Here is a 25,959-nt window from a genome sequence, read left to right on the forward strand (position 1 = left end):
GTTTACAAATTGTGACTCAAACAAGAAATGTTCTTACATCGCATGCACCGCTTGATCCATCACCAGCACATGTTGTGTTTGCAGGTAATTTAGAACCCCAAAATGCATCTGTTTTGCATTTGTTGTCGTCAATCACTGGTAGGGTGGCTTGCTGGAGCGTGCTGCTAAATAAACCATTGACTGAAATATATAGAGAAAATGACAAATAAAACTCAGTTTTACAATATCGCATTCATAAATATATTGTACAGTTTGTGGTCGAGTCGCAAGACGTTTTCCTTTTTTAAAAAGGCAGCATTCCACGAGAAGCTGCACCAAACACGGTAACGCATTCTAAGTTAAGGGAGGCGCAAGGGAATTCTAACATGATGTGGTGAAATCTCATAACAGCATTGTGCAAAGTTACGAATGTCTTCAAAGGTGCACACAGCTGCAGGGTTTCGGAAATCTGCAGCAGTGTCCACAAAGGTCAACAAAACAGATTAATGCAGGTGACCCCTCAACGCCTGGTCCTTGGTTATGTTGTCAGATCCTGCAACTGTTGTACAGTTACCAGTTGACCTCCAGAGACCACACCTTGGTCACCCACTTTTGGGTGTCCACTTCAGTGCCTCTCTTGATAGTTTGCCCTCCATCCTGATACTACTAATGTAATTAACCGTGGAAAGATGATAGTAATGTTAACGAGGCTAGTTTTTGGACAGTGTTATGACAATAATTTCTACAAAGTAATAGAGAAATCCCTCGCCAACCGCGGATTTGCCAACCGCAGTTTATTGTGTAGCGTGCTTAAATACGCGGCACACACTGTAGTCCGAGGGACAAACACGTGCGTGTATGCAACATGAGGCTGCACGGGCGAACAACCACCTCATTAGGGGGGGAAGCTGGTGCAAACAAGGTCGGTCCGGGGTTGCACGCTGACACCAGAGGTGTTGCCAGGGAAACGGGCGATAAGGGGTGATTGATGGTCAGACAGGCGCCAGCCGGTCTGGCCCTAAAGAGACACCAGGGTGGAGTTGGTTAATTGGAGAGGGGACATAAATACGGCCGTGAGAGCGTAGAGGAGTTTGTGTTGCTGGGGACCAAGGTGAAGACATCTCGCCACTGCCGCTCAAGCCAGGGATGGACCTCAACCCTCACGAGTCGCCGGGCGGGTGATGGTTGTTACCCCCGCCCAGATTAGGATGAGTGAGTGGGTTGTTCCACCTGATGAAGGATTCTTGTGTTGCGATCGAAACGTCATGATTGATTTCATTTTAATTTATTTTATTTCTACCTACGTGACTTTACCGAAAGAACCAAAGAGTATGGATTCCTGCAGTCACGAAAGCTTCAAATCAAGATTATCATGACGATTACTACATTGATTATATATGTTACTCATTGCACATTATAATCCTGTATTCCATATTTGTTTTGTGACTACCTAATGTATGTGTGGCCATCCTTGTTGTTGCGACCTACTTATTCTGGAGCCCCAGCCGATGGTGTAGCATGTGGTTGTCGATGACAGTTGCTCGTTGTCACTGGGAAGGCAGGCAATCCGTATTCCAGTGTCCTGCGGCACCGGTGCTGTCAGCTTAATCAATCCAACGTCTTTTCTATACACAATTAAAGGGTTCATATTGAGAATGAGAAAATCTGAGATAAGAATCAAGATATAAAACGTGTACACAATATAGTGGATTGGCTCCTAAAAAAACAAATAATGTATTATTTGTTAAACCTACACACTCGATTTTGTTTATTATCAAAAATGTAGGGTGGGAAATGGTAGCGTCGGGTTTTCGTGTCACCTTAAACATAATTAATACCGTCATCTAGGTGAATTTGATGTCATTAATTTAAATCCAGATATCAGCAGAGCTACCTTCCAATAATGACCCTTGAAAAGGTGAACAACCGGTTGAGTGTACCAATAAAACAGTTAATAACGAATAACTGGTGAACAATGGATCAACGTTCACGTCACGCCCCGTCAGTATCCGAGTCTGCCTGGGAAAATGAATGATCCTACAAGCAGACTAAATTCGAAAAGAAGCTTCGTGAGAAGAGCCTCAAAGAATTATAGTCAAAGTCCCAAAGCCGAGAACACACAGCACCAAGATCACATTTCAGTCAGACCAGCCCTACGAATCCTCCAACTTAATGTCGAAGGCATATCAGCAGCCAAGCACAGTCTCATTTAAGTCCTTGCTGCCCAACACCTGCCTGCAAGAAAACCACATTTGCCCAATCCATATACTCAGTGGAGGTCTACTCACCCTTAAATCAGCAGGACTAGAAAGCAACCGCTTAGCTTAATGACTTTGCATTTGTGGTGCCACAACCGCGGAGCAACTCCGCAAGCGCCGCGACTACCTCCCGGCCCCTGCACTAAACGCACACCCGCACATAGCGCACCCACGTATTGTCCTGGCACATCGGGTTTTAATCCGAAGGGCCCCTAGGGGGAGAGTTCCACGGTTTCCCGGTGCCAGGAGATTGGCCGACCCCCACAGGACAAGTTACATTGTGGTGCCCCTAAATTGGCTTAAAATTGTATTGGTGCAAAAGGAAAAGGTTCCCTGGGCCAACTGCAATGAGTTACACACAACATTTGGGGGAGGACGGAGGGTGGAATATTAGGCATAAAGAGCAGACCCTAAGACGCGAACTACTGGGTACAGGAGAACAATGGGTGGGCGGAGCGGCAGCGAGAGTATAAAGGTGGGAGCCCCGGGAGGATTGGAGCTGTTGTCTACAACCTCCGGGCCATCACGACCCACTCCCTGCCTGCCGTCCTGCCTCTTCAAGCCGCTCACAGCATCCGTGTGATGCCAGCGAGTGCTGCTGCGAGACAGTGATTGGGCAAGTTTTCTCTCGTCCTTCTCCCTCTGACTCTCTCAGCGTCCGTGGGACGCCGCGAGTCCAGTTTCAAGGTACGTGGTAGGACGTTTGAGTAGCTGGATTCATAGGCAGAGTTATGCTCGGCTCTCCTCGTGAAATATTCCTCCTCCGGGTAATGCATATTGGTGCCATTAATAAACTCTGGTACAGAATATTGGTGTAGTGTGATTTCTGTGTGTGTGGGCAGAACCTAGGCGTAGCATCTGTGATCTGTGTGTGGCACATCTGCGTAGAGAGACGATGTGCCCGGCATGAGCGCGAGCACAGGGCTGCAGCGTGGGGGTAGTGTGAGTGATTTGAGCGTGCGCGTGAGGCGCGTCTATTGCAGCACCATACGGCCGCCTTCGTTTGCGTGTGCCTGCGCTCGCGTGCGTGTTCCACGGGGGGGGGGGGGGGGGGGGGATATTCATACCAACCGCCGTTTCTGTTGATTAGCGCTCGGCGCGTGGGTTGACGTGGGCCACCTACAGGCCCCGGATCGTGTGCTGCACACTGCGAGTGGAGCTGGGATGGGACTGCTGGGGAGGGTCACCCTGGTGGTCCGTCTCGGACACCAGGTGTGTGACCAATAATTCTATGTTGGCGCTCAATGTACAGCCTCGCCAGCGACGTACCACCGTGGAAGGCAGCGGGGAACGGATTCCGTTTCTGGAGCAAGAGCCGGATCGCCTCTGCTTCACACCCGTGGCCGCTACCCTGGTGATGGCCGTCACCATCGGGCCTCTTGCGGAGATGCTGGTGCCGGTGGCAACACCCTCCACCGATCCCGCACACCGACCATTGGGTGAGGTAATGCTGACTCCTCACCCGGAGTTGGCGGCATGGTACAAGGTTGTGGGGTCAGCCACGCTAGCAGGAAACGCGTACGGGGGCCGACTGTTTATGCAGGTATTTACCCCCCACAGTACCCCAGCAACGCTGCGTCAGCGCACCACGGCAGCCACAGTGTATTCCCTGCATGCACGCCACTCTAACAGCTCAGTGTTTGCCCTCTGGGCTGAGGACCCCTGCCGCCCGAGGATAACCAGGGCCTGGCCTGGTGAGACGGACCGACTCCCAGAGCAGTGGTCGTCCCCCTGCTTGATGCGCTACAGGTACCCTGGGCAGATCTACCCAAGGGGGAGGCTGATCAGCTGCGAGGGTTACTGCGGGAGTACGCCGACGTGTTTAGTGAGCACGATTCGGATATGGGCCGGACAGACCTCGTTAAGCACCAAATTGACACAGGTGCAGCCCGACCCATTAAACTCCCCGCACACCAACCAAGTGGGCACACCCGAACGGGCCCAGATTAAAGAGGTGGTTGCGGATATGCTCCGCAATAACATAATCCAACCCTCAGCGAGCCCCTGATCTGCCCCAGTTGTACTGGTGACAAAAAAGGATGGGTCAACCCGGTTTGGCGTTGATTATCGAACGTTGAACGCAGTTACACTCGGCGACGCCTTCCCCATCCCCCGCATCGATGACACCTTTGACAGCCTGGCAGGCGCTCGGCATTTTTCCCCCCTCGATCTAGCGTCCGGGTACTGGCAGGTGGAGATGGCGAAGGAGGATCAGCCAAAGACCGCATTTACCACCCCGATGGGACTGTTCGAGTTCCGAGTGCTTCCGTTCGGACTCACGAACGCGCCTGCGACGTTCCAGCAGTTGATGGAGTTGGTGATGCAGGGCTTGCGTTGGGAATCAGTGCCTAATTTACCTGGATGACGTGATAGTGCTCAGTAGGTCCCTGTCTGAGTACTGGTCCAAGTTACGGGAGGTGTTCCAACGACTGTGAGCAGCTCATCTCAAGCTCAAGCTGCGTAAGTGTTATATTGCGCAGCGCGAAGTTGGGTACCTCAGACCCCACATTAGTGAGGCAGGGGTGCGCACCAACCCGGGAAATGTACGCGCCGTAGTGGAATGGCCACAGCCGAGGAACCTGACGGAGATCAGGTCATTCTTGGGGCTAGCCACTTATTATCATCGATTTGTGAAAGGATTCAGCGAGATTGCAGGCCCCCTCACCCAACTAATTTCCCCTAAGAACTCCTATCAGTGGATGGAGGCCTACCAGACGGCCTTCACCACCCTCAAGGACCACCTCACCCATACCCCCACCCTGGCTTTCCCTGACTTTTCCACAGATTTTATTTTGGACACCGATGCCTGCAGCAGTGGGTTGGGCGCTGTGTTGTCCCAGGTAAAGGATGGGATGGAGCGAGTCATCGTAATACCAGCCCGACTCTGAGAGGGGGCCAAACTGAATTATTGCGTGACCTGTCATGAACTGTATGACGTGATTTTCGTGTGTAAGCAGTTTCGGACGTATTTGTACGGCAGGAAATGTCGCGTGCGCACTGATCATTATGCTCTGCAGTTCCTCCTCATATTCAAGGAACCGCGGGGGCAGATGGCCCGGTGCCTGATGCAACTGCAGGAGTATAACCTGCAGATCGAGTACAGGACTGGACGGATGCACACAAACGCGGACGCATTGTCAAGGCGACCCGTGGTGCGCTCCGAGACACGGACTGAGGAGGCCTGCCCGTGCTTCACGGGGGGACGCTGCGGACAGGCGACGGCCCCCCTGAACGCCCTGAGACTAACCCCCCTCCATTGGGAGAGAGTGCCGTGTCTGCCACAGAGGTCCCTGTGGACGGAGCCGGGGGCCCGGTGGGCCGCCCAAGGGCCACAGAGCCCGTCCCCAGGGGCCCGACGGGCCGCTCAGCCCCGCCTGGTTGGATCCGAGAGGACGTCCGTTGTGCGTTCCCGGGCCTGGATGACGAGCAGCTGAGACAGGCCCAGCAGTGGGACCTGGACCTGGCGGCAGTGGAGGCGGCCTTACAGGAAGAAGAGGTCGCCCTACAGGGACCCAGGAGTGGTTTGTACGCCCGGTTGTGTGTAAGGGATGAGGTGGTGCGGGAACTAACCGAAGCCGGGCAGCCGGGGTGCATCTGTGTTCCCGCCCAGGTGCGGCCCTAGCTGCTACTGCTGGTGCACGACCACCCGCTCGGGGGCCATGATGGGGAACGGCGCACTCGGGAGACCCTGCGTCACCAGTATCTCTGACCCAAACTAGCGCAAGACGTGGCCGCCTGGGTACAGGGCTGCCGCACTTGTCAACAATGTGGGCAGAAACCGGCGCAGTATCAGGTGCCCCTGAAGCCGTTCCGCATCAGCCGGGCAAACCAGCTAGTTGGGGTCTACCTACAGGGGCCATTCCTGCGATCGCACCGAGGCAACCAGTACATTCTCGTAGCGGTAGAGTATTTCACACGCTATCCAGTAGCAGTAGCCATCCCCGACAAGACGGCCCTTGTGGTCGCCTGGGCCTTTTTGGAGCATTACGTGCTTAAACATGGGATCCCCGAACGAGTCATTACACACCAGGGTAGTGAGTTCGAGGCAGAGCTCTTTCAGGCGCTGTATCGGGAGTTCGGGATCCAGAAGGACCGAACCACGACATACCACCCCCAGGCAAATGGTATGGTGGAGCGCATGAACCAGACCTTAGGGGGGAAGCTCAAACGCATGGCGGCCACCAATCAGCAGGACTGGGATGAACACCACCCCTAGACTCTGTTCGCCTACACCACCACGGTGCACACCTCCACGGGGCAGACCCCCATCCTAATGATGTTTAGTCGTGAGTCGCGCCTACCGGCAAATCTGTTGTTCGGCGTTCCCCCACCACAACCGGAGCCAGCCCATGGAGCACCTGATGGGGACCCAGAGAGGGGCCCATGGCTGGGCCTACCAACAGGGGTGGCCGCACACCAGCGGCAAGAGCAGGGCACCCATCCCAGTGTGGAGCACCCCTTCTACTCGGCGGGCTCTAAGGTATGGCTGCATACCCCACGCATAGAGGCTGGACAGGTGGGGAAGCTGATCACCTACTGGCACGGGCCCTGGACCGTGGTGCGGCAGATCTCCCTCTGGATGCTACTGATCCAGGGCGGGGAGAGGGGCCGAGAGACGGTAGTCAATGTCCTCCAACTGAAACCGTGGAGGGCGGCCCCGGCGGGGGAGACACCCACTCCTCGGGTGCCCTGAAACCCCGAAATCCCCACACCCCCCGTACCCGACGGCTTCGCGCCGTACATGGGCCCCACTGGGCCCCAGTTCCCAGCGGGCCCCGGCCTGGCAAGGAGGCGGCGGGCGCGGCGGCACTTAAACACCTCCGCCCCTAAAGTTCATTCCCCAGCCAGCGGACGCCGGAAAACGGGAGGAGCCTCTGGAATGGAGACGGAGACCACCGCATGAGCCTCGGACAGCGGAGCCACCACCCACGAAACCGGCAACGAGGGCCGGGCGAATCCCATGGACTCCGCGGTGCTACCTGGTTGAAGCGGCCTAGGCGAGGTGCTCTAGTCAACCCGGGATGGGGACGAACACCTCAGGTGGCTATGTGGTGCCACGACCGCGGAACAACTCCGCAAGCGCCGCGACTACCTCCCGGCCCCCGCACTAAACACAAACCCGCACGCAGCGCACCCACGTAGTGTCCTGGTGGGGGGTTGCCTGGCACATCGGGTTTTATTCCGAAGGGCCCCTAGCGGGAGAGTCCCATGGTTACCCGGTGCCAGGAGATTGGCCGACCCCCACAGAACAGGTGACATTGCGGTGCCCCTAAATTGGCTTAAAATTGTATTGGTGCAAAAAGAAAAGATTCCCTGGGCCAACCGCAATGAGTTACACACAACATTGAGGGGAGGACGGAGGGTGGAATATTAGGCATGAAGAGCAGACCCTAAGACGTGAACTACTGGGCTCAGGAGAACAATGGGTGGGCGGAGCGGCAGCGAGAGTATAAAGGTGGGAGCCTCGGGACGATTGGAGCAGTTGTCTACAACCTCCGGGCCATCACGACCCACTCCCTGCCTGCCGTCCTGCCTCTTCAAGCCGCTCACAGCATCCGTGTGATGCCAGCGAGTGCTGCTGCGAGACAGTGATTGGGCAAGTCTTCTCTCGTCCTTCTCCCTCTGACTCTCTCAGCGTCCGTGGGACGCCGCGAGTCCAGTTTCAAGGTACGTGGTAGGACGTTTGAGTAGCTGAGTTTATAGGCAGAGTTACGCTAGGCTCTCCTCGCGAAATGCGTATTGGCGCCATTAATAAACTCTAGTACAGGATATTGGTGCAGTGTGATTTCTGTGTGTGTGGGCAAAACCTCGCCGTAGCGTCTGTGATCTGTGAGTGGCTTGTCTGCGTCGAGAGACGGTGTGCTCAGCGTGAGAGTGAGTGCAGGGCTGCAGCGTGGGGGTGGTGTGATTTGAGCGTGCGCATGAGGCGCGTGTACTGCAGCACATACGGCCGCCGTCGTTTGCGCGTGCTTGCGCTCGCATGTTTGTTTACACAGCACGCTTTACGCAGCGCGTTTACACAGTATAAATAGCGTGAACGGTGAGGCATGCCCCATAGTCTAATCTCGGTGGTGGCAAAGCCAGCCGTTCAGGTATGTCCCTCAGAGAGGGCATTGGCTTGGGTGGGCCGATCACTCGATCGGCGGGGGCCCGGCGAGAGGCGGCCGAAGAGGAGGAGGGGAGAGTGGAGGGGGTGGACATCGTGCCCCCACACATTCGTTAAATAGAATAAATTTAATAACTATCAAGACCTAAATGTGACTTCCTGGCCAGAAACCAAAGGGGAAACAACATTCACATTTTTGCCTTGTAGGAGACGCACATTGAGGACAGGATGTAGATGGCAAACTACCAAATAAATGGTTACACCCTTGCTGATGCCATCTACCACCCTAATATCCTTGCCACCTTGCTTAGGCAAGGCTTAAAGGTACACCCCCTCAAGTATACCACAAGTGACGGCACATCTATATATATAAAAGGGAAGTTTGTGAATGTGTGTCTGTTCGAAATGTTTAGCATACTTCCCGACATGCAACAAACTTGAAATTTGGCATGTGGGTAGCTTCTAGACTGTACACAATGCAAAAAGTATAAAAATAGACTTTTGTATTTTGGGGGGCGGGGGGGCGCAATAATGGATATATTTTGCACGGCAAGTGAGCGGTGACGTCACATCTGTGATGTCACCCGCATGCGGCAGCGTTACGCAGTGTGCCTGCTGACGTCATGCAATACCCCCCCCCCCAACCCTCCGCGTAGGCCGTGTATCCCGCATCGCTGTCTCGACTTTCTAAGTCAACGCGACTATTTTCAGCTCGTTCTTAAATATAAAGCAGAAGATACATCTGTTTGTGTGAAGTAGCAAAAACTCTCGAACGCTGACCTCTGACGTAATGAAATTTGCACAGCTTATGCTGTCTGGAATTTCTAAGGGAACGCGACTATTTTCAGCTCGTCACGTCATTCCCTTCCCGAGTTGCCTGGTTAAGATTTAATTTCCTTGAGTGAAAAACATCCGATTTACTTAAATTGATTTGTTTCGGATTTTTTCGTTCTTGCATGCATACATTTTTTTCAGGGTTTTCCAGTGAAATATAAGGGAATATTAAATTCATCCAAGACAAGAATCCAAGTCTCGGGCGAAGCCGGGTAGTAAAGATTGTCGACGATAAATGTCACAGTCATGTGATGGTCATCGATGTATACATTACCACCACTGCCATTACCACCACTGCCAGCAGTCACTCACCCGGCTATATATGTGGGTGACTTCAATAGCAACCACACAAAATGGGTTTACTCATAAAAGATTGAAGCCACTGCATTTGTTTTGATGGGTCGCATGACACATGAAATTAGCAACCTGCACGTCCTTTGGATGTGACCATCCGTACCTCCAGCCACCCAACCAGCAAAACTTTTAATAATAAAGTAAACTATAAAAGTATCTGTGTTGAACCAGGTTCCTCCCCAACCCCAACGTCACCAGCACCCCCCTACCTCTTGCACGTGACAACCCTCAGGCCCCCCCTCCTACCCGCATGCGCCCCAGTCGCCCCCCCCCCCTCAACCCGTGTCCCCCTCCTCGCGCACCCCTTCCCACGAGCGGCCCCGCCCCCCCACTGCACGCCCCCACTCACTGCTGGCCACCCGCATGCCCCCTCCCCCTCTGCGAATGTGGGCGGCGCATGGCATGCCAGCCAGAAAAAAAACTTGTTCCTAATGCATTGTATGGGTGGTCATCCGATGATCATTTATCACCAAATCATGCAGTCATTTTTTGTGGGACAGACATAGACAGAAGTAAATGTGTAATACTTACTCAGAGCTGGTGTAGTTAAATCCGGAATGGTAAGCAGTTAAGTAGACTTCTGCAACACTTGCCCCAGCCTCCTGCTGGTATATATTGTGCTTGCCGAGCACTACTCGTAGATAATACGTCTGCCTGTGGATTTCACATAAACAACGCAACTCAAACAGCTTTAATTCCATTTAAGGGCTTCCAATTTTTAAATAAATAACAAAGTACCATTCATCCTTAGAAACAAAAGTATGGCTATATATAATACAAATCTACAACGTACATCTTTATACTTAACACAATAGCAGGTTTGTGATTATTAATATCTAAAAACTTGAATGCAAATGAATAACTTACTTGGCACAGCTGCCACTTGTGAGAACCCACTGTGGGGCGATGAGGGTTCCACTACAAGAGTGGTACCATGCGTTTGTCGTTGAATTGTAGTATTGCACAGAGACCTGTTATCGCATCAAGATACAATCGAGCAGTCAAAGTCTATAATCATTCAAAGATGCACGTTAGAATCTTTATTTCTACTGGAGAAATCTGATGAGCTATGAAGCTCTTTAAACAGATGTCCAATAGGGGCAGATCTGAACGTTACAACATTACACCTAACATGCATGCACCGATTTATTAATTAACTTAAATACTTATGCTCATGATACAGGCATCGAATCATGCACGAAATACAGTAATCTAAATAAAATGTACGCAAAAAGATGGAATCGTTTTTTTTATTATCAAACATTCTTCAGCAGCGGATTGGACATGGCTGATGATTATTAGTGGTGTGCAGACACAACTCTGCAAACGCCAGCAAACATAACATAATTATTTTAATAGGCTGACGTTATAGATGACTTTTCATGTGACAATGCGATATTAGTTTCCTTTTCTATTTGGCATTATTTTTTAGCTTTACTATACTATCAGTATTAATCAATATTACTGAGTGGTTCTTCCAATGTCTTAAACTGTAGTTCACTCAAAATAAACCTGTTACAAGCATTCTACAGTAATGAGTGGGAGATGGTAGTCTTCACGTGGGCCACCTGTTACGTGTTTTCGTATTACCTTAAACACAACTTATATCGTCATCTAGGTGAATTGGATAGCGTTAATTTGAATTTAGATAGGATTGGTTGAGCTAAATGCCAAAAAAGTCCATAAACCGAATGGTTGCTGTCTTAAAGTTTATCAACTGGATATTGAATTACTCAAGACCTAAATGTAACTTTCTGGTCTGAAACCTAAAGGAATACAGGTCGGTATCCAGTACAAAAATAATCAAATTAATGTAAATATTAAAACGATTGAATAGTTTAAAAGAAAAACAACCTTTTAAGGGAACTTGTCAAAAATACACGCATTTGAATGACTGGTAAAGTGTCACGGTATTGTAGGGATACCGTGACACTGTTTTCGGATGGATAACGCAGCCTTCCGGGTGCTGCTTATTGATCTTATGGCGTGTGCTGTGTGAAATTTCCTTAACACGAAAATTCGATAATGTTCATAGAAATTTTCCATAATTTGTTAATTCGTGGTCTGACGACGTTTCGACCGCAACACAAGCGATCGCTTGTGTTGTGGTCCAAACGTCGTGATTGATTTATTTTAATATAATTTTATGGTATATCTACATACGTGACTTTACCGAAAAAAACAATGAGTAATTTATGCAGTCACGAAAGCTGTAATTCTTTATTAACACACTTCTACGGGGAAGTTACCTTTACAATTCTGTCCTAAACGTTTTGCGCCCCTTGCTTTCTCCTACCCCTCCCACCTCCTCTGCTGCCGTGCCACCCGGTCCCTCCCCCTCACCTCTACTTCTATTTAAGGCCTCTGTCTGTTCATCCCTGCAGCCCTTTTTCTTTTTCCTTGCTTTCCTGTCCGCCTTTCCTCTCCTTGCCTCTTGGTGTCCCTGTATATGTATTTCTGCTGACTTGTACTCTGTCTATGCTGGTATGTTCAATCCAGAGGATGAACACGAAATTTAGCACTCTTCTGAAATTCGTGGTCTGCCAGGCAAGTGTCTAACTGTGTTGTTGGCCTGACTGGTTTTGCATCACTTAATTTTTTCTTAGGTTTGTTGAATTCTCGTCTCTCATCTTCTTGTTGTATTTACCTCCGTGCAGTTTGGCGCTCTCTATATGTTGCGTTGGTGTCGCCCTATATGCTCCCTCGCTATTTGTTTTTTACACCTGATGTAGATCGCTTGTGTTGTGGTCGAAACGTCATGATTGATTTATTTTAATATTATTTTATGGTATTTCTACATACGTGACTTTACCGAAAAAACCAATGAGCATAACCCAGAACTTATGCTTCATCTCAAAAGACAAGAATGGACAGCCACTAATTGCGTCATGAACAATTATAGGTACATTTGCAGACCCAACACAGACCGGCAGTCACGCACACTGGGCTACCGATACCGGTCATAACCTCAAAACTACATTCTCGTTGGAAAGTTCATGAGGCCAACTGGCCCAGCTATGAAGAAACCTGGAGCCAAAGCCTGTAATCTTCAATAAATTCATAAAAATTCTGACATTTGCCACGAGAGATTTCTCTCTTGGGAGGGAATCGGTAAAGATACATGCCATGTTGGCAATCAAAAATGTAACATCTCTTCAAAGAGTTCATTAAACAAGGTGAAAAAAACAAGGGCACCGCACTGCTAGTGTCCCTGAACTCTGCTGAAGAGAACGTTGGAAATACCTCACTGCAGATTTGGACTTTACTCACTCAAGCCATGAAGCCTGGTAACTCCTTTGGAACCTAGGTGACTCAACCAACAGAGCACAGACTACCAAACCCTAAATCAAATACGTTGGCTTCCCACACAATATCCTGCTCAAAGACACCAATGGACAATCGCACCAAACAGGGTGTCCAGAAACAACTCCCCATCACTTTGAGTCAACTACCAGAAGCAATAATCTAGTGAACGTACACTCACTGAAGTGGAAGGGGCCCTCGGGGCCATAAATTCTTAGCAAGGCATAGGGATGTGATGGCCTTTGTCCTGAGTTCCTAAAGAACCTGGGAATATATGGACCATCATAAACAAGACAGGTAATTTTTTGACTTAAAGTTTTCGTGACTGCAGGAATTCATATTCTTTGGGTCTCTCGGTAAAATCACGTAGATATGTTCAATTATAAAAAAAACCCACAACATTTCGATCACAACACAAGCGATCGTCATCAGGAGGAAACAAAAGACAGGTAATATCCGGAAATAAGGGAATTATTTCAGTTGTCCCCATTCTGAAACCCATAAACCTGCAAGACTCGCTCTCAAGCTCCAGGCCGATATCTCTCATGTCCTCCACTTCCAAGCTAATGGAACGTGCATGATTGCCTGATTTCCCCCCATTATTGACTCATAACTGCCTCTCGAACAAGCCGGATTTCGAAGTGACCGTAGCTGTTGTGAACAGAAGCTGGCATTCATCGTGAACAGAAAATCAATACAGCAATGATTGACCTCTGCAGCCTATGATACCGTTGGCAGCCAAAATCGAAGCCGTTCAACTGTACACCTAATTGACCCGATGGTCGGCAAATGTACTTTGAGGATACGCCTCACTGGTGAACACAGCCACGAGAGTTATGAACAATGGCCTTTCTCAAGGCTCTGTGCTAGCACCGCCACGATGCAATACATATGTAACCTGACATGTACATTTTCTTGCAAGTTTATATACATATATACACATGACAAACTTTAAACTAAACTTTGTTTTATTTAACCTTGCCACACAGGGCACAACTTTCGAGACCATTGTTAATTCTCTAACAGGCATATTTTCATTATTGGCGACTAATCAAATCCTTCCAAAACCACCAAAAGCGGACTCCACCTGAATAATTGTTCAGCAGATGCGACCCTTGATGCATCCTTTTGTGGTAACCCAGTGTACTATGATCCCACTCCAAGATATCTAGGGGTTATCATGGATATACGCCAAACCTTTGAGCCCCATACAGTATAAAACAAGATCTGTGAAAAGACAAATTAAAACATCGTATTGCTACAGAAATTTTCAGGAATGACCCCAGGCACCGGAAAATAGCTGTGAACTGCCGCCCTGTCACTAATCTACTCAGGTGCAGAGTATTGCACTCCAGCCTCGTCTGGGAGCTCATACACAAAACTGCTCGTTGTATAATTATCTACCACAATTGATATCATCACTGGAATTCTGAAACCAACACCAATCTCCTGGATCGCTCTTCTGGTGAACATTCTGCCACCAAATATCCACGGAGATATGGACACTACAGTAAATGGGTATTTACATGTTTTCTTTCAAACAACAACCTACCTATTGACCAAGACCTCAACAATGTACCTAGCTACCGACTCTAGTCCCGATCCCTCTTCTGGGTCGTGCTGTCACCATCCTAGAGTCTCATCCAGATTCGGAAGAACGCTGGCAAAGCGTGGAACGGTGCGGACATCCAGAAGAAACACCTTATTTGAGACTTAAACATGGCACCTCTTGGCTTTGAAACTCCTCGGAGACACTGGTGCAACCATTAACTGTATCATAATATCAACAGGCCGATGGACACATCTCCATGAATGGAATATCAAAGACAAGCCAAAGTGCGATTGTAACCATGCAACACTACACAAACTCCCTCTTGAAGCCCTCTCATGGCTAGCAGACCTCGACATTAGCATGCAGCTCAAGAACATATTGCCATATGCAAGTAAAACATCTACAGTCATTGTTGTACTGTCAGTTGCACAACATATATCAGCAATTAAAGGAGCCCAATTATTTATGCCACATAACTGCCAAGTGATAAATTAAACCAAAAAATATTTTGTAAAGTGCTCATTTAATTGGTAATCGTGATTTATTTCTGATCTGTAATGATTGTACTCTGTACATGTTATATTTAGACCTGGTCGATCCTGTGCAGGCAAACTACAAAACCTCACATAGCACATCGAAGATGGTTACCAACAGAAGATGATCACTGGTGCAGCGTTTGTTGATACGTCTGCTGCATATGACACTGTTCAACACCGTATCTTGAGCCACAAACTGTACCTCATAAATGGCGACCTAGACCTTAGCCAGACCATTCGTAGCCTCCTAGAGAACAGACGCATCTATGGTCAGAAAAGTAGATGGGGTTCCAGAAAGAATGGCTTACCACAAGGCAGTGTGCTCGCCCCGCTTTTATTCAATATCTACAATGATCAGCCACTTCCTGCTGAATTTCAGCGGTTCGTCTATGCTGACGACCTCTGTATTACCACACTACTGAGGAATTTCGAGAACACAGAGAAGATCCTGGAGAGGGGACTGGACAAGATGTCAAAATACTACCTAAATAATCAACTCAAACCCAACCCAAGTAAAACCCAAATCTGTGCCTTCCACCTATGAAACTGGGATGCAGAGCGACGCCTGAATGTCACTTGGGGAGACCAGAGCCTAGTGCACCAGAGTTACCCAGTGCACCTCGGGGTAACACTGGATCGCATACTCAGCTACGAAAAAACACACTTTAAATACCAAAGCCAAGGTCAACACACGAAACAGTATTCTGCAAAAGTTCGCAAATTCAAAGTGGGGTGCACATCTGTCCACTCTATGCACCACCGCCTTATCAGTTTGTTTCTATGTGGCTGAATATCCATGTTGTACCTGGGGATGCTCAACCCACAGCAAACATGTCGACACTGCCCTAAATGACACGTGCAGAATCCTAACAGGGTGCCTGAGAGCCACCTGTCCGCTACCTATATGCGCTATCTGACATAGCGCCCCCCTAACATCAGGACGTGAGGAGCAGGTGACCACGACCGGCAAGTCAGAGTGACACGTTCGTCATCCGCTACATGGCCATCAGCCAGCACACTGTCTGTCATCGAGAAACAGCTTCTTGTGCTCCACTGTGCCACTGACCACATCACCGGAATCTGCTAGAACTTCCTTCTGGCAAACAGAATGGGAAAAATCAAGTGACAAAACTGCTGAATGGAATCGGTGAAGAATCATCCCCAGTGAGGAGCTCGCATATGGTTCCAATTCCAAATAGCTCACATGCCGGAGCCTAAACATACTGAGAGTGGGTTTCGGCAGATACAACTCTCTTATTAAATCATGGCGCTTCTGCATAAGCGAACATTGTGCTTGTCAGGAGGAGCAAACCATGGATCTACTCCTGAGATGCCCTCCAGCACCACAATGCACTTTTCAAGATTTGGCAATGCCAACACCAGAAGCGGTGGCCTGTGCAGAATATTGGGAAAAGACCGTGCAGGTTGGACAGGTGACACGACGAAGAAGTCAAGATATTAAATATTTGTAAAAACTTCAATCGGCAATAATCATGGAATAATATTTTACAAATAGATGATACAATGATCATGATATATCATAGTATTTCCATGTCACCGCAACCATAGTAAAAATGTATCGTCTCATCTGTAAATATACTGATTTATTTTTGAACACCAATGTAGAGATTCTAGATTTAAAGCTTTCGTGACTGCAAGGATCCATACTCTTTGGTTCTAGTCGGTAAAGTCACGTAGGTAAAAAACAAAACAACAAAAATCACGACGTTTCGGCCACAACACAAGCGGCCTTCATCAAGTGAAGGGATCAGGCTGTCACGAGGACAGCGCTGGAGTGAAACACAGCCACGCTCAGACCGCGACCTTTAAGCTGTGTGCGAGGAAACAAGGTGCCTTGACAAAGGAATTAGCATAAAAATTAGCATTTGATTGGCCGACTTAGCATGGAGGTGGTGTACATGCGGGTGCACATGCCGGTTGGCGCGGGGGGGAGGGGAGTTTACCTATTGATGGTGTGAAAAGGGAATTTAAGAGCTGCAAAAGTTTGGGGTACCACTACTTGAAAAATATACTGTACCATTGAAAATTAGTTTAATGTTTGGTTCGATTTAGAACATCTTTCCAATAGTTGCTTAATTTGAAACCATCTTCTCGGTTAAAATTGTGTCTGTGTTTGTAGATCTGAATTGCCTCGTGAACAAATCTCTGATAAAAACCCGTGGGTTTGCAAAGAACCTTGGTATCGGAGAAAATTATATCGTGATCACCCACAGCGTTGTAACAATGATCAGCTACGGCAGAAAAATTCGTTTTGCCGTGTTTCAAATCTGATTTGTGCTCGCGAATTCGGTCAGAGACATGTCGCTTTGTCTCCCCGATATAGCAATCACCGCAGGTACAACTCAATTTGTAAACCCCGGAGTACTGTAAGTCAGGAATAACATCCTTCACGGATGGGATCAGATCACGAATTTTGTGTACTGTATTGAACCGGACCTGGATCTAGTGTTTGTTAAGAATTTTGGAAATCTTTTTAGTAATGCCTGCTATCAAATTCACCATGGAAGTGGAGAAAGATGGCAAGCTACCATTCTTAGATGTTCTGTTTGAGAGGAGACCTGATGGCTCATTGGGGTATTCTGTCTACAGGAAACCCACCCACACAGATTCCTACTTGAAACCTGATTCCCACCACCACTCAGCTCAAAATAATTATCTCATTAAAACTTTATACCATAGGGCTCATTGCATTTCGGACCAACACCACCTGACCAGTGAATTAAAACATGTGCACCTGGCCCTCAAAAGGAATGGATACTCTGACCGTACCATCCGCCAAGCTGTTTCCCCCTCCATACAGAAACAACCACTTGATACTCCGGTCAAAACCATCACACTACCATATATAGCAGGCGTTACTAAAAAGATTTCCAAAATTCTAAACAAACACAAGATCCAGGTCCGGTTCAATACAGTACACAAAATTTGTGATCTGATCCCATCCGTGAAGGATGTTATTCCTGACTTACAGTACCCCGGGGTTTACAAATTGAGTTGTACCTGCGGTGATTGCTATATCCGGGCGACAAAGCGACATGTCTCTGACTGAATTCGCGAGCACAAATCAGATTTGAAACACGGCAAAACGAATTCTTCTGCCGTAGCTGATCATTGTTACAACGCTGTGGGTGATCACGATATAATTTTCTCCGATACCAAGGTTCTTTGCAAACCCACGGGTTTTTATCAGAGATTTGTTCACGAGGCAATTCAGATCTACAAACACAGACACAATTTCAACCGAGAAGATGGTTTCAAATTAAGCAACCATTGGAAAGATGTTCTAAATCGAACCAAACATTAAACACATTTTCAATGGTACAGTATATTTTTCAAATAGTGGTACCCCAAACTTTCGCAGCTCTTAAATTCCCTTTTCACACCATCAATAGGTAAACTCCCCCTCCCCCGCACCAACCGGCATGTGCACCCGCATGTACACTACCTCTATGCAAAGTCGGCCAATCAAATGCTAATTTTTATGCTAATTCCTTTGTCAAGGCACCTTATTTCCTTGCACACAGCTTAAAGGTCGCGGTCTGAGCGTGGCTGTGTTTCACTCCAGCGCTGTCCTCGAGACAGCCTGATCCCTTCACCTGATGAAGGCCGCTTGTGTTGTGGCCGAAACGTCGTGATTTTTGTTGTTTTGTTTTTTACCTACGTGACTTTACCGAATAGAACCAAAGAGTACCAATGTAGAGACACACGACTTGGAGAAGAACACATCCTCAAAGTGACTGTGTGAAAATAATTACATTGATCTCCAGCTGTGATCTAGGAAGCACTAAATGGACAGGAAATTAGAAGAATAGCATGAAATAAAATGGAAAAAGAAAGTTAAGAAAAGTATGGCGGGAGGAGATGCTTAATGGAGGCAGAGGTCAGGTCAGAACCGAATGAACACAAATCGCCCTGTGTTCTTTTAGTGATCCATGTTACAAGTCCTTATTAATATCGCTTAGAATTCATCATAGATGTGTTGTTTTTAAACTTGAGAAAAATTAGGTCAACTCGGGCTGACTGAGTTGATTCGAGTTAAGATGTTGTGTTGTCTTGTTGTATATGCCCCCCTTTCCATCTTAATATTAACAAGTAATTTTTCAATGCATATAGATACATATTTCTATTGTTTCTTTTAATTTTAATAATGAATAAAAACACCAAACCAGGCCTCAGCATGGCATGTGGAGGTCATATTTACGTTGACCCACTAACACGATTTTGACGTTCAGAGCCCTCCCAGGGTCAGAGGGAGCAGATAGAGAGCAGAGCACAGCGGATTGCAAGGGGCTGACGTAAACACAAAGCCAGGGTCACTGGGAGATTGCGTTAGCCTAGATCTAGTTAAGTCAAAAAAGCTAATTGGTTCTGCATTACTATTAAAGTAACTTAAAGTCGGAATTTAACGACAGGGTAGGCTAAAGTTATTGATCTTCACACCCACTTTAATTGAACCCTGCCACAAGCTACGTCAATGTAACCATCACCCGTCTATTAATTTAATATGAAATGTATTTACATATTTTAATAATTTCTATACGACTTGACCCAAAGCCTAACAATCAGGTTTTCCTAAGTCAACATGAATGCTCTAATCCACCCATACGCAAATAATAAGCCGGGTTAAAGTAAGAGTAGAGAGGAAAAGAAATGCAAGCGCACAGCAAAACTGCAACGTAAGCAAAGGGCGATGTTAAACCCAGGGTCGGAGAGAAAGGAAGATCCCGGCCGTCTTTATATCCCCGCAGCGCGGAGTAGGAGTGTGTATACGCTCGGGGAAACACGAGTCAAACACCACAACGGGAAGCTGACCCAGACCTTGGATTAATACAGAATCATAACTGTGGAACTCTGATGAAATGAAATGTTAACTTAAAACTTTTTAACCATTTCTTTGTGCGTCGGTGAAAGTCGGAGGGAATATCGCCCCTCCCTCCAGGTTGTGCACCCAGACAGAGAGGCGCCTTCGAGACAATTTATAACATTTGATTGTTTTACTTGTGGGTTTTATGGTAGGAGTATGACAACGGAATATACCGTGGGTGATGCACACAATGACACACACTGACACATGTACGGACACACACGGACGCAGATACATACGGACAAGTCCTGACACAGCAAAAATAGAAAGAAACCCCGCCTTGTGGGCAGGATCCGAGTGAAAGGATTTTTGGGCATAAAAAGAGGATCCTGAGCATTGAAACCTCAGTTCGACCGGGGGGGGGGGGGGGGGGGGGTCGGCTCACCAGAGTTCGACCGGGGGGTCGACTCTCGGGAGACAGTTCGACTCGGAAGAGGTCGGAACTCGGGGAGTTCGACCAGGGGGTCGGAACTCGGGGAGTTCGACTCGGAGTTCAACTCGAGAGTTCGACCAGGGGGGTCGGAACTCGGGGAGTTCGACCAGGGGGGTCGGAACTCGGGGAGTTCGACTCGGAGGGGTCGGAACGCGGGGAGTTCGACCAGTGAGTCAGCTCAGGAGCAGTTCAAATCGGGAACGAGAGCAACAGGTCGCCAGCCGGCGAGCTGCAGAGCAGGGGGCGGCGAGCAGAGGCCAAAGTGGCCCGTCGCTACCCACTGACGTTGGCAAGACTCGCAGGGTAGTGAGGCGTCACCTAGTGTGATTTCCAAGAGCTGAAAGACAGAGTATTGCTGGAAGTTTATTCTACATTGAGTCCAGCTGCAGAGCAACCGACGCACCAAGCAAGAGCTTCTGCAAACCAGAGCAAGAGCACGTGCGACTTGAGTCATCCAGCAGTGGAGAAAAACCTGCTTTCAGCAAACCAGCAACGAGCACGTTCGAGTTCTCCACCCAGAGAGAGGGAGCGTGCCGATGCAGCTCATCCAACAGCGGAGAGAAACTGTTGTCAGCGAACCAACACGAGCGTGATCGCGCAGCTCATCCAGCAGTGGAGAGAGGTGTCCACTGAGCAGCACTGAGAGCGATCAAGCAACTCTCTCCCGTGGACAGAGGCTGGCTGCTGTGTGGAGAAGGGAACGCCGATACGTATGATGCACAACCCCCACTCACCCTGACCGCTCTAAAGGGAGCGAGTATCCCTTTCATACAAGGGACACGTCGACGTATGTTAACGCGAGAAGACCAACCACACTCACATTACCCTATGAAGAGAACTCCACGATACGATGATGCGCTATGCCCCACTACACGACCAATCTGACGTTCGCTGGACCTAAAGACTCAACTCCAAACAATGACTACTCCACACAATTCATCACACACAAACACACTCAAGTCCGTGAACCATCTGGCCGTGGAAGCATCGATCGTGTGATAACAGTCCGTCGTTTATAAGTATATTCGTAATTTCCCTCTTTAATATTTTGTTTTGGACTGTACTTCTAATCGCATAAGTTACCAACCGATCCATCAATACGAATTAATCCTTGGCACCTTCGCCACGGAGCTACGCTCCCGGGGAGGAATCGTGCGAAACCGATTTTCTGATCATACAATCTTATTCACGAATTAATTAATCTCCCGTGAGATAACACGTTCCGCCACACACCCTCACACATAAGCCATTTCGGTAATCTTATAGTCTGTCCGGTGGATCTGTTGTTACATTTATGCCTTTGGAAATAATAACTGTTTGATTGTCTTTTTATATGAATACCGTTGCAGGTTAATCAATCGCCTGTGATAATGTGCTGACCATTTCAAGCATAATGATCGTTCATATTATAATGTATAAGCTTTTGTGTAGCATAGCATTGGCATGTTCTAACTCTCTCTCTCACGAACAGCAATCGCTTTATGCGGGGTCCATGTGTTATCAAAGTGAAATTGTACAGTCGTGGATGAGACTGTCTTGATACCGTGTGGATACCGTGTTGAAGTTCTGAGATTGAGAGTTCACATACATATTATAGTTAAGGTTTAATTAGAAAATAAATTGATTAATACAGAAGTGGTCGTGTGATTCTTTCCTGAAATTTTTGCATAAGATCTGTATCCTGCGATGAGATATGAACTCGGGAACCTAAACTATAAACACACCAATCCACACTCATTAAACTAAAGCGAATGATATGAACTTGGGACCTAAAATATGAACACTCGGGGAGTGTTAAAGCGAGAATCATTGTATTATGCTGATCAATAATACGAAGTTAGACAACGAGGCCGAATTGACACTAGCGTAACAGCACACGATTGATTGCGTTATCCTGATTGATAACCCCACCTCGTCAACGAGGCGGGGCCTGATTATCATAAAGGCTATAATTAACACAACCACACCCACTCGTATAAATTAATACGATTACGTCTCTAATTAGCATAGTTATACGCATAATTACACGAATGAACATAATTTTGGATTAATTATGCAAATTTCGAATTTCATTTAATTTTCATTACTTTTCATCAATTTTCACACACCCACATATACAACAGTCTCAAGGTCAAATAAGAACGTAAATCATGCAAATCAATATTCAGCTGTGAGTATAAACTGGCTGGCAAATTTCCATAATGTGTCAATTAATTGTACCGTGTTGTTTATAATCGGAGAGAGCTGTAAAGAGCCAATTGTAACCCACTGTACTGTTTCTATGTTCGAATGTCTATGTTCTCCACCTTCACCAATACACAGGGATCAGCGTGCTGAAGTTTGAAAAAAGTAGCCTAAGAACACTATTGTTTGTCTACATCCCGGGTGTGAATGCAGAACTTCACATCTAAGAAACTCATTATACTGTCACAATCCTGAAATTTTGAATTGATCTCATACCTGCCAAGGCCAGCTGTGAGGAGTGGCCTCATTACCACCCTCAATGCGGTTTTGTGGAGTCGCAGAAAAACCACAAGTCTGAGCCGAGACAAATGCTGTGGAAAGAAAAGCATGTGAGTAACAAACACTCCTGGTGAAATAATTTAGTAGTTACATGAAAAAAAACTAGAATGTGAACTAATCTTACTGTGAGCAATACATATGTGAATACCTTGATTCAGCAGGAAAGTGAAGATCAGGAGAGTGACCATGATTTATTGATTGGGGTTTTCAACACACTGTCAAATGACCGACGCGCAGCCTCTATATATCCAGGGACATACAAGGAAGTGAAATGTATTTTATGCAAAAATTTTGCGATGATAAATGTTCTGCGGGCATGGTGTCACGAGTCTACGAGTCGTAGGTAGTAAAGTTCCATCACTACTTAAAAAATTCTTGCGTATTTTTTTGAGTTGTGACAGAAAATATACAAACAATTCACGAGCGCATTGTGTCATGAATAGTGACTTTCAATTGATTGCCATTGTTTTAAAATATGTATTCAAATACCACATTATGTACATACACTGCATTTATAAGCTCGTTTAGGTAAATGCACACGTTAGTCTGTTAATTATTTCATGAAGTAAAACGAGTAAGTTTATAAAGTATAAAAATACCACAATGCATGGAATACTATTACGACGTGTGCACCTATTTTATCTGTGAAAAAGTTTTTTTTACCTGTTACCATTAGTATGCTGCTGACGACCACGTCTAGCCTGCTTAATTTCGCCCCTCCTGATATTGTTAGTCGTACTTAAATGATAAACTAATCTGTGGTTAACAACAATGCCACAAAATGTGTGTTATATCCACACAAAATGCTTCCTTTTCACACATTAGACGTAGCATGCTCAATTCTGTTACGGTTCGTTCACCATAAATGTGGTTACATACTTTCAGAACATTTAATGGTTACATACTTTCAGAGCATTTGAAACGAGAATTTACACTTGCCCACTTTCTATTGACTCTATCAGTTCAGTATACTCTGGAAAACACAATAAGTGGATTCGTAAAAAAATCCGATTCTTTAGATCAAGGGGCCCCAACCCCCGGTCCGTGGCCTGCTAGGAACCGGGCCGCAGAGCGGGAGGTGAGAGCGGTGAGTCCGTGTGTGGCCCGCCCCCATTATTACTTCCACCTGCGCCTCTTTCCGGCACTGCGCACTTGTCTCAGTCGCAGTTTTGTTTACGCCCACAAGCTAACCCCTAGTAGCCAAAATATGTAAAAAAAACAAACGTCGCTGGGGAGCTTCTTTGAAAAGGGGGAAAGACCCAAATGATGACCCCCCCACCCCGATCCGTGAAAAAAATGTCTTCCACGAAACCGGTCCCTGGTGCCAAAAAGGTTGGGGACCACTGCTTTAGATGCAGCACAAATGTAGCGCCTCCCATAGGGAGCGTTGTATTGCGGGCTACTGCTGATTGCTCGGCTTGGAACGTCTGAATTATTGGGAACCATCATACGAGGGTTTTTGAAATCTGTTTTTTGTTGCATTACCGGTACAATAACCGAATAAAAAACGGGTAAGACGTGTTTTTGCACATACTGTAGAGACATATCTAGCAATAAACATTAACGTTTTCACTGATGAATGAAGGGAGCTTCCGTGGTGTGACAACGGAGCATGTCACCCACACACCACGACAGTTGCAATGGGAAAATGTCTTCCCCATTTCAATTGCCGTTTCTTAAAGCTCCACTGTTGCTGACCGCGATATAGTATAAATGGTTATGTGGGGGACGCGGGCCCCCGGCTCCCCCTCCGGGGGAAGGCTGATCTCGGTAGGGCTGCGGGCTCCGGACCTCTCGCTCGTGTGAGAGCCGCCGTTATTTGACTCTTCGCTCGTGGGGGGAGTGCTACCGCCCTCCGTCTCCTCTCCTTGCAGCACAGCCCCTCGGGTCCGCGGGCCCTGTTTGTGGGGCATAGCTCAGGGCTGGCGCATGGCTGCCTTAAATCAATCCGTCACTTCTCAGCCACTCAAACGCGACGTCTCTGCTCACACAACCCCGCGCACCACTCACATGTGCTGAACGGGGGTCAGGGGTCAGAGGGTAATGACGTCCTTCGCACACACGTTGCCGATTGGAGGGGGTGTCTCGGAGATTATTTAAAGGGCTGTATGAATAATCTCACGTGTACCCTGGCGAATCCACCGTTGCTCACCACACACGCTAACCACGAGCTACACGTATGGGCGAGCACAAACACGTGGGTAATTACACACTCGTGCGCAAACACAGGGTACAACGACGCAGGAACCCTGGTCGGGTGCGCACACAATGGCCGCCTCAACAGAGTTACCCACGCGCAAATCCCCATACCACGACGAGCGGACTCACACCACCATGCGCCCGTTCCACACTCGCAGAAACCACACGACAAGGTTTATTGATCACTGACGATTTATTCCTGGCGTGTCTGCGAGCTACTATCACCCAAATCAGTCTGAGTCAGCAGGGCAGGTCTAACCTATCTCCTGATGGTCTAATCCGATCTACCTCGTCCCATTAGAATTAAACTCCCTAGGATCTTACCCTAAATCCCAACTCTTTATTTCGTACTCACGTTTTGCCTTGGATGTGCGGGAAGCCAAGGAGAGGCGAGGCTGCTCGACGTTCTCGTTGGGAGCGGGGCCGGGCTGCGCTGTGACTCGTCTCACTGACGATCCAGTGGCCGGCAAGGTGACTACCACGATCCCTGACTTGAGAAGAAGGTGACTCTCCTATCCCTACCTTCTCTCGCTTTTTATTGTTCCCTACATCAAAGATAATTTGGCGCTGATCCGCTGGCCTTCCCGGCCAATCAGGTGGCTCGGATTTCCCGCCACTCTCCCCGGGCCGGTGCTCTCTCAGACATCCGCATTTTACCCTCTACACAAGCGCATCTGTCCTACCAATCAGAGGACCGGCCCTGTTTTCCCGCCGTTCGTGACTCCGCCCCCCTACCTGCCTGCTGACCCGTGTGTGTTGTGTGTGTTTTCTACCTGCGGTGGCTGAGCAGCCCCGTCGTGACCATGTAATTACAACCCAAGTCACGGCGCCACGGTGCGAGTTAGCCTCGGGGGAGGTCGCCCAATTCCCTGGTCGCAGGAAATTGTGAAGATTGGTCCCGTGAGAGGGCTTCTGGGTGAAAACCTGTCAGCCAGGTGACCTCCCTTCGGGGCTCTATGTGGGGGTGTGTGTGTGTTCATGTGGGGGTGGTGAAGGA

At 48.0% G+C, this 25,959-nt stretch overlaps 1 protein-coding gene across 4 annotated transcripts in view; it reads right to left on the reverse strand.

The window, feature by feature from the left end:
• Positions 1-23,754, reverse strand: part of LOC116951470 (chymotrypsin-like elastase family member 2B) — an 89,362-nt gene extending 65,608 nt beyond the window's left edge. The window contains exons 1-6 of one of the 4 annotated variants that reach the window (XR_004404241.2): positions 22,912-23,743; positions 22,701-22,795; positions 10,399-10,502; positions 10,063-10,185; positions 1,468-1,604; positions 38-180 (exon numbers count right to left, since the gene is read on the reverse strand). Coding sequence is in view for 2 of the 4 variants with exons in the window: in XM_076073772.1 (XP_075929887.1) it covers positions 972-997; positions 1,468-1,604; positions 10,063-10,185; positions 10,399-10,502; positions 22,701-22,795; positions 22,912-22,951 (525 nt within the window). In the remaining 2 variants the exon portion in view is untranslated. Of the gene's footprint in view, positions 1-37; positions 181-861; positions 998-1,467; positions 1,605-10,062; positions 10,186-10,398; positions 10,503-22,700; positions 22,796-22,911 lie in introns of those variants that run through there. The other 3 variants (XM_076073772.1, XM_076073771.1, XR_012946753.1) reach the window with 3 other exon arrangements.
• Positions 23,755-25,959: the final 2,205 nt, after the last annotated feature.

Source organism: Petromyzon marinus, chromosome 43 (assembly GCF_048934315.1).
Source record: "Petromyzon marinus isolate PM22_M1 ecotype Great Lakes invasive population chromosome 43, UKy_Petmar_22M1.pri1.0, whole genome shotgun sequence".
In the NCBI taxonomy this organism is placed as follows: domain Eukaryota; kingdom Metazoa; phylum Chordata; class Hyperoartia; order Petromyzontiformes; family Petromyzontidae; genus Petromyzon; species Petromyzon marinus.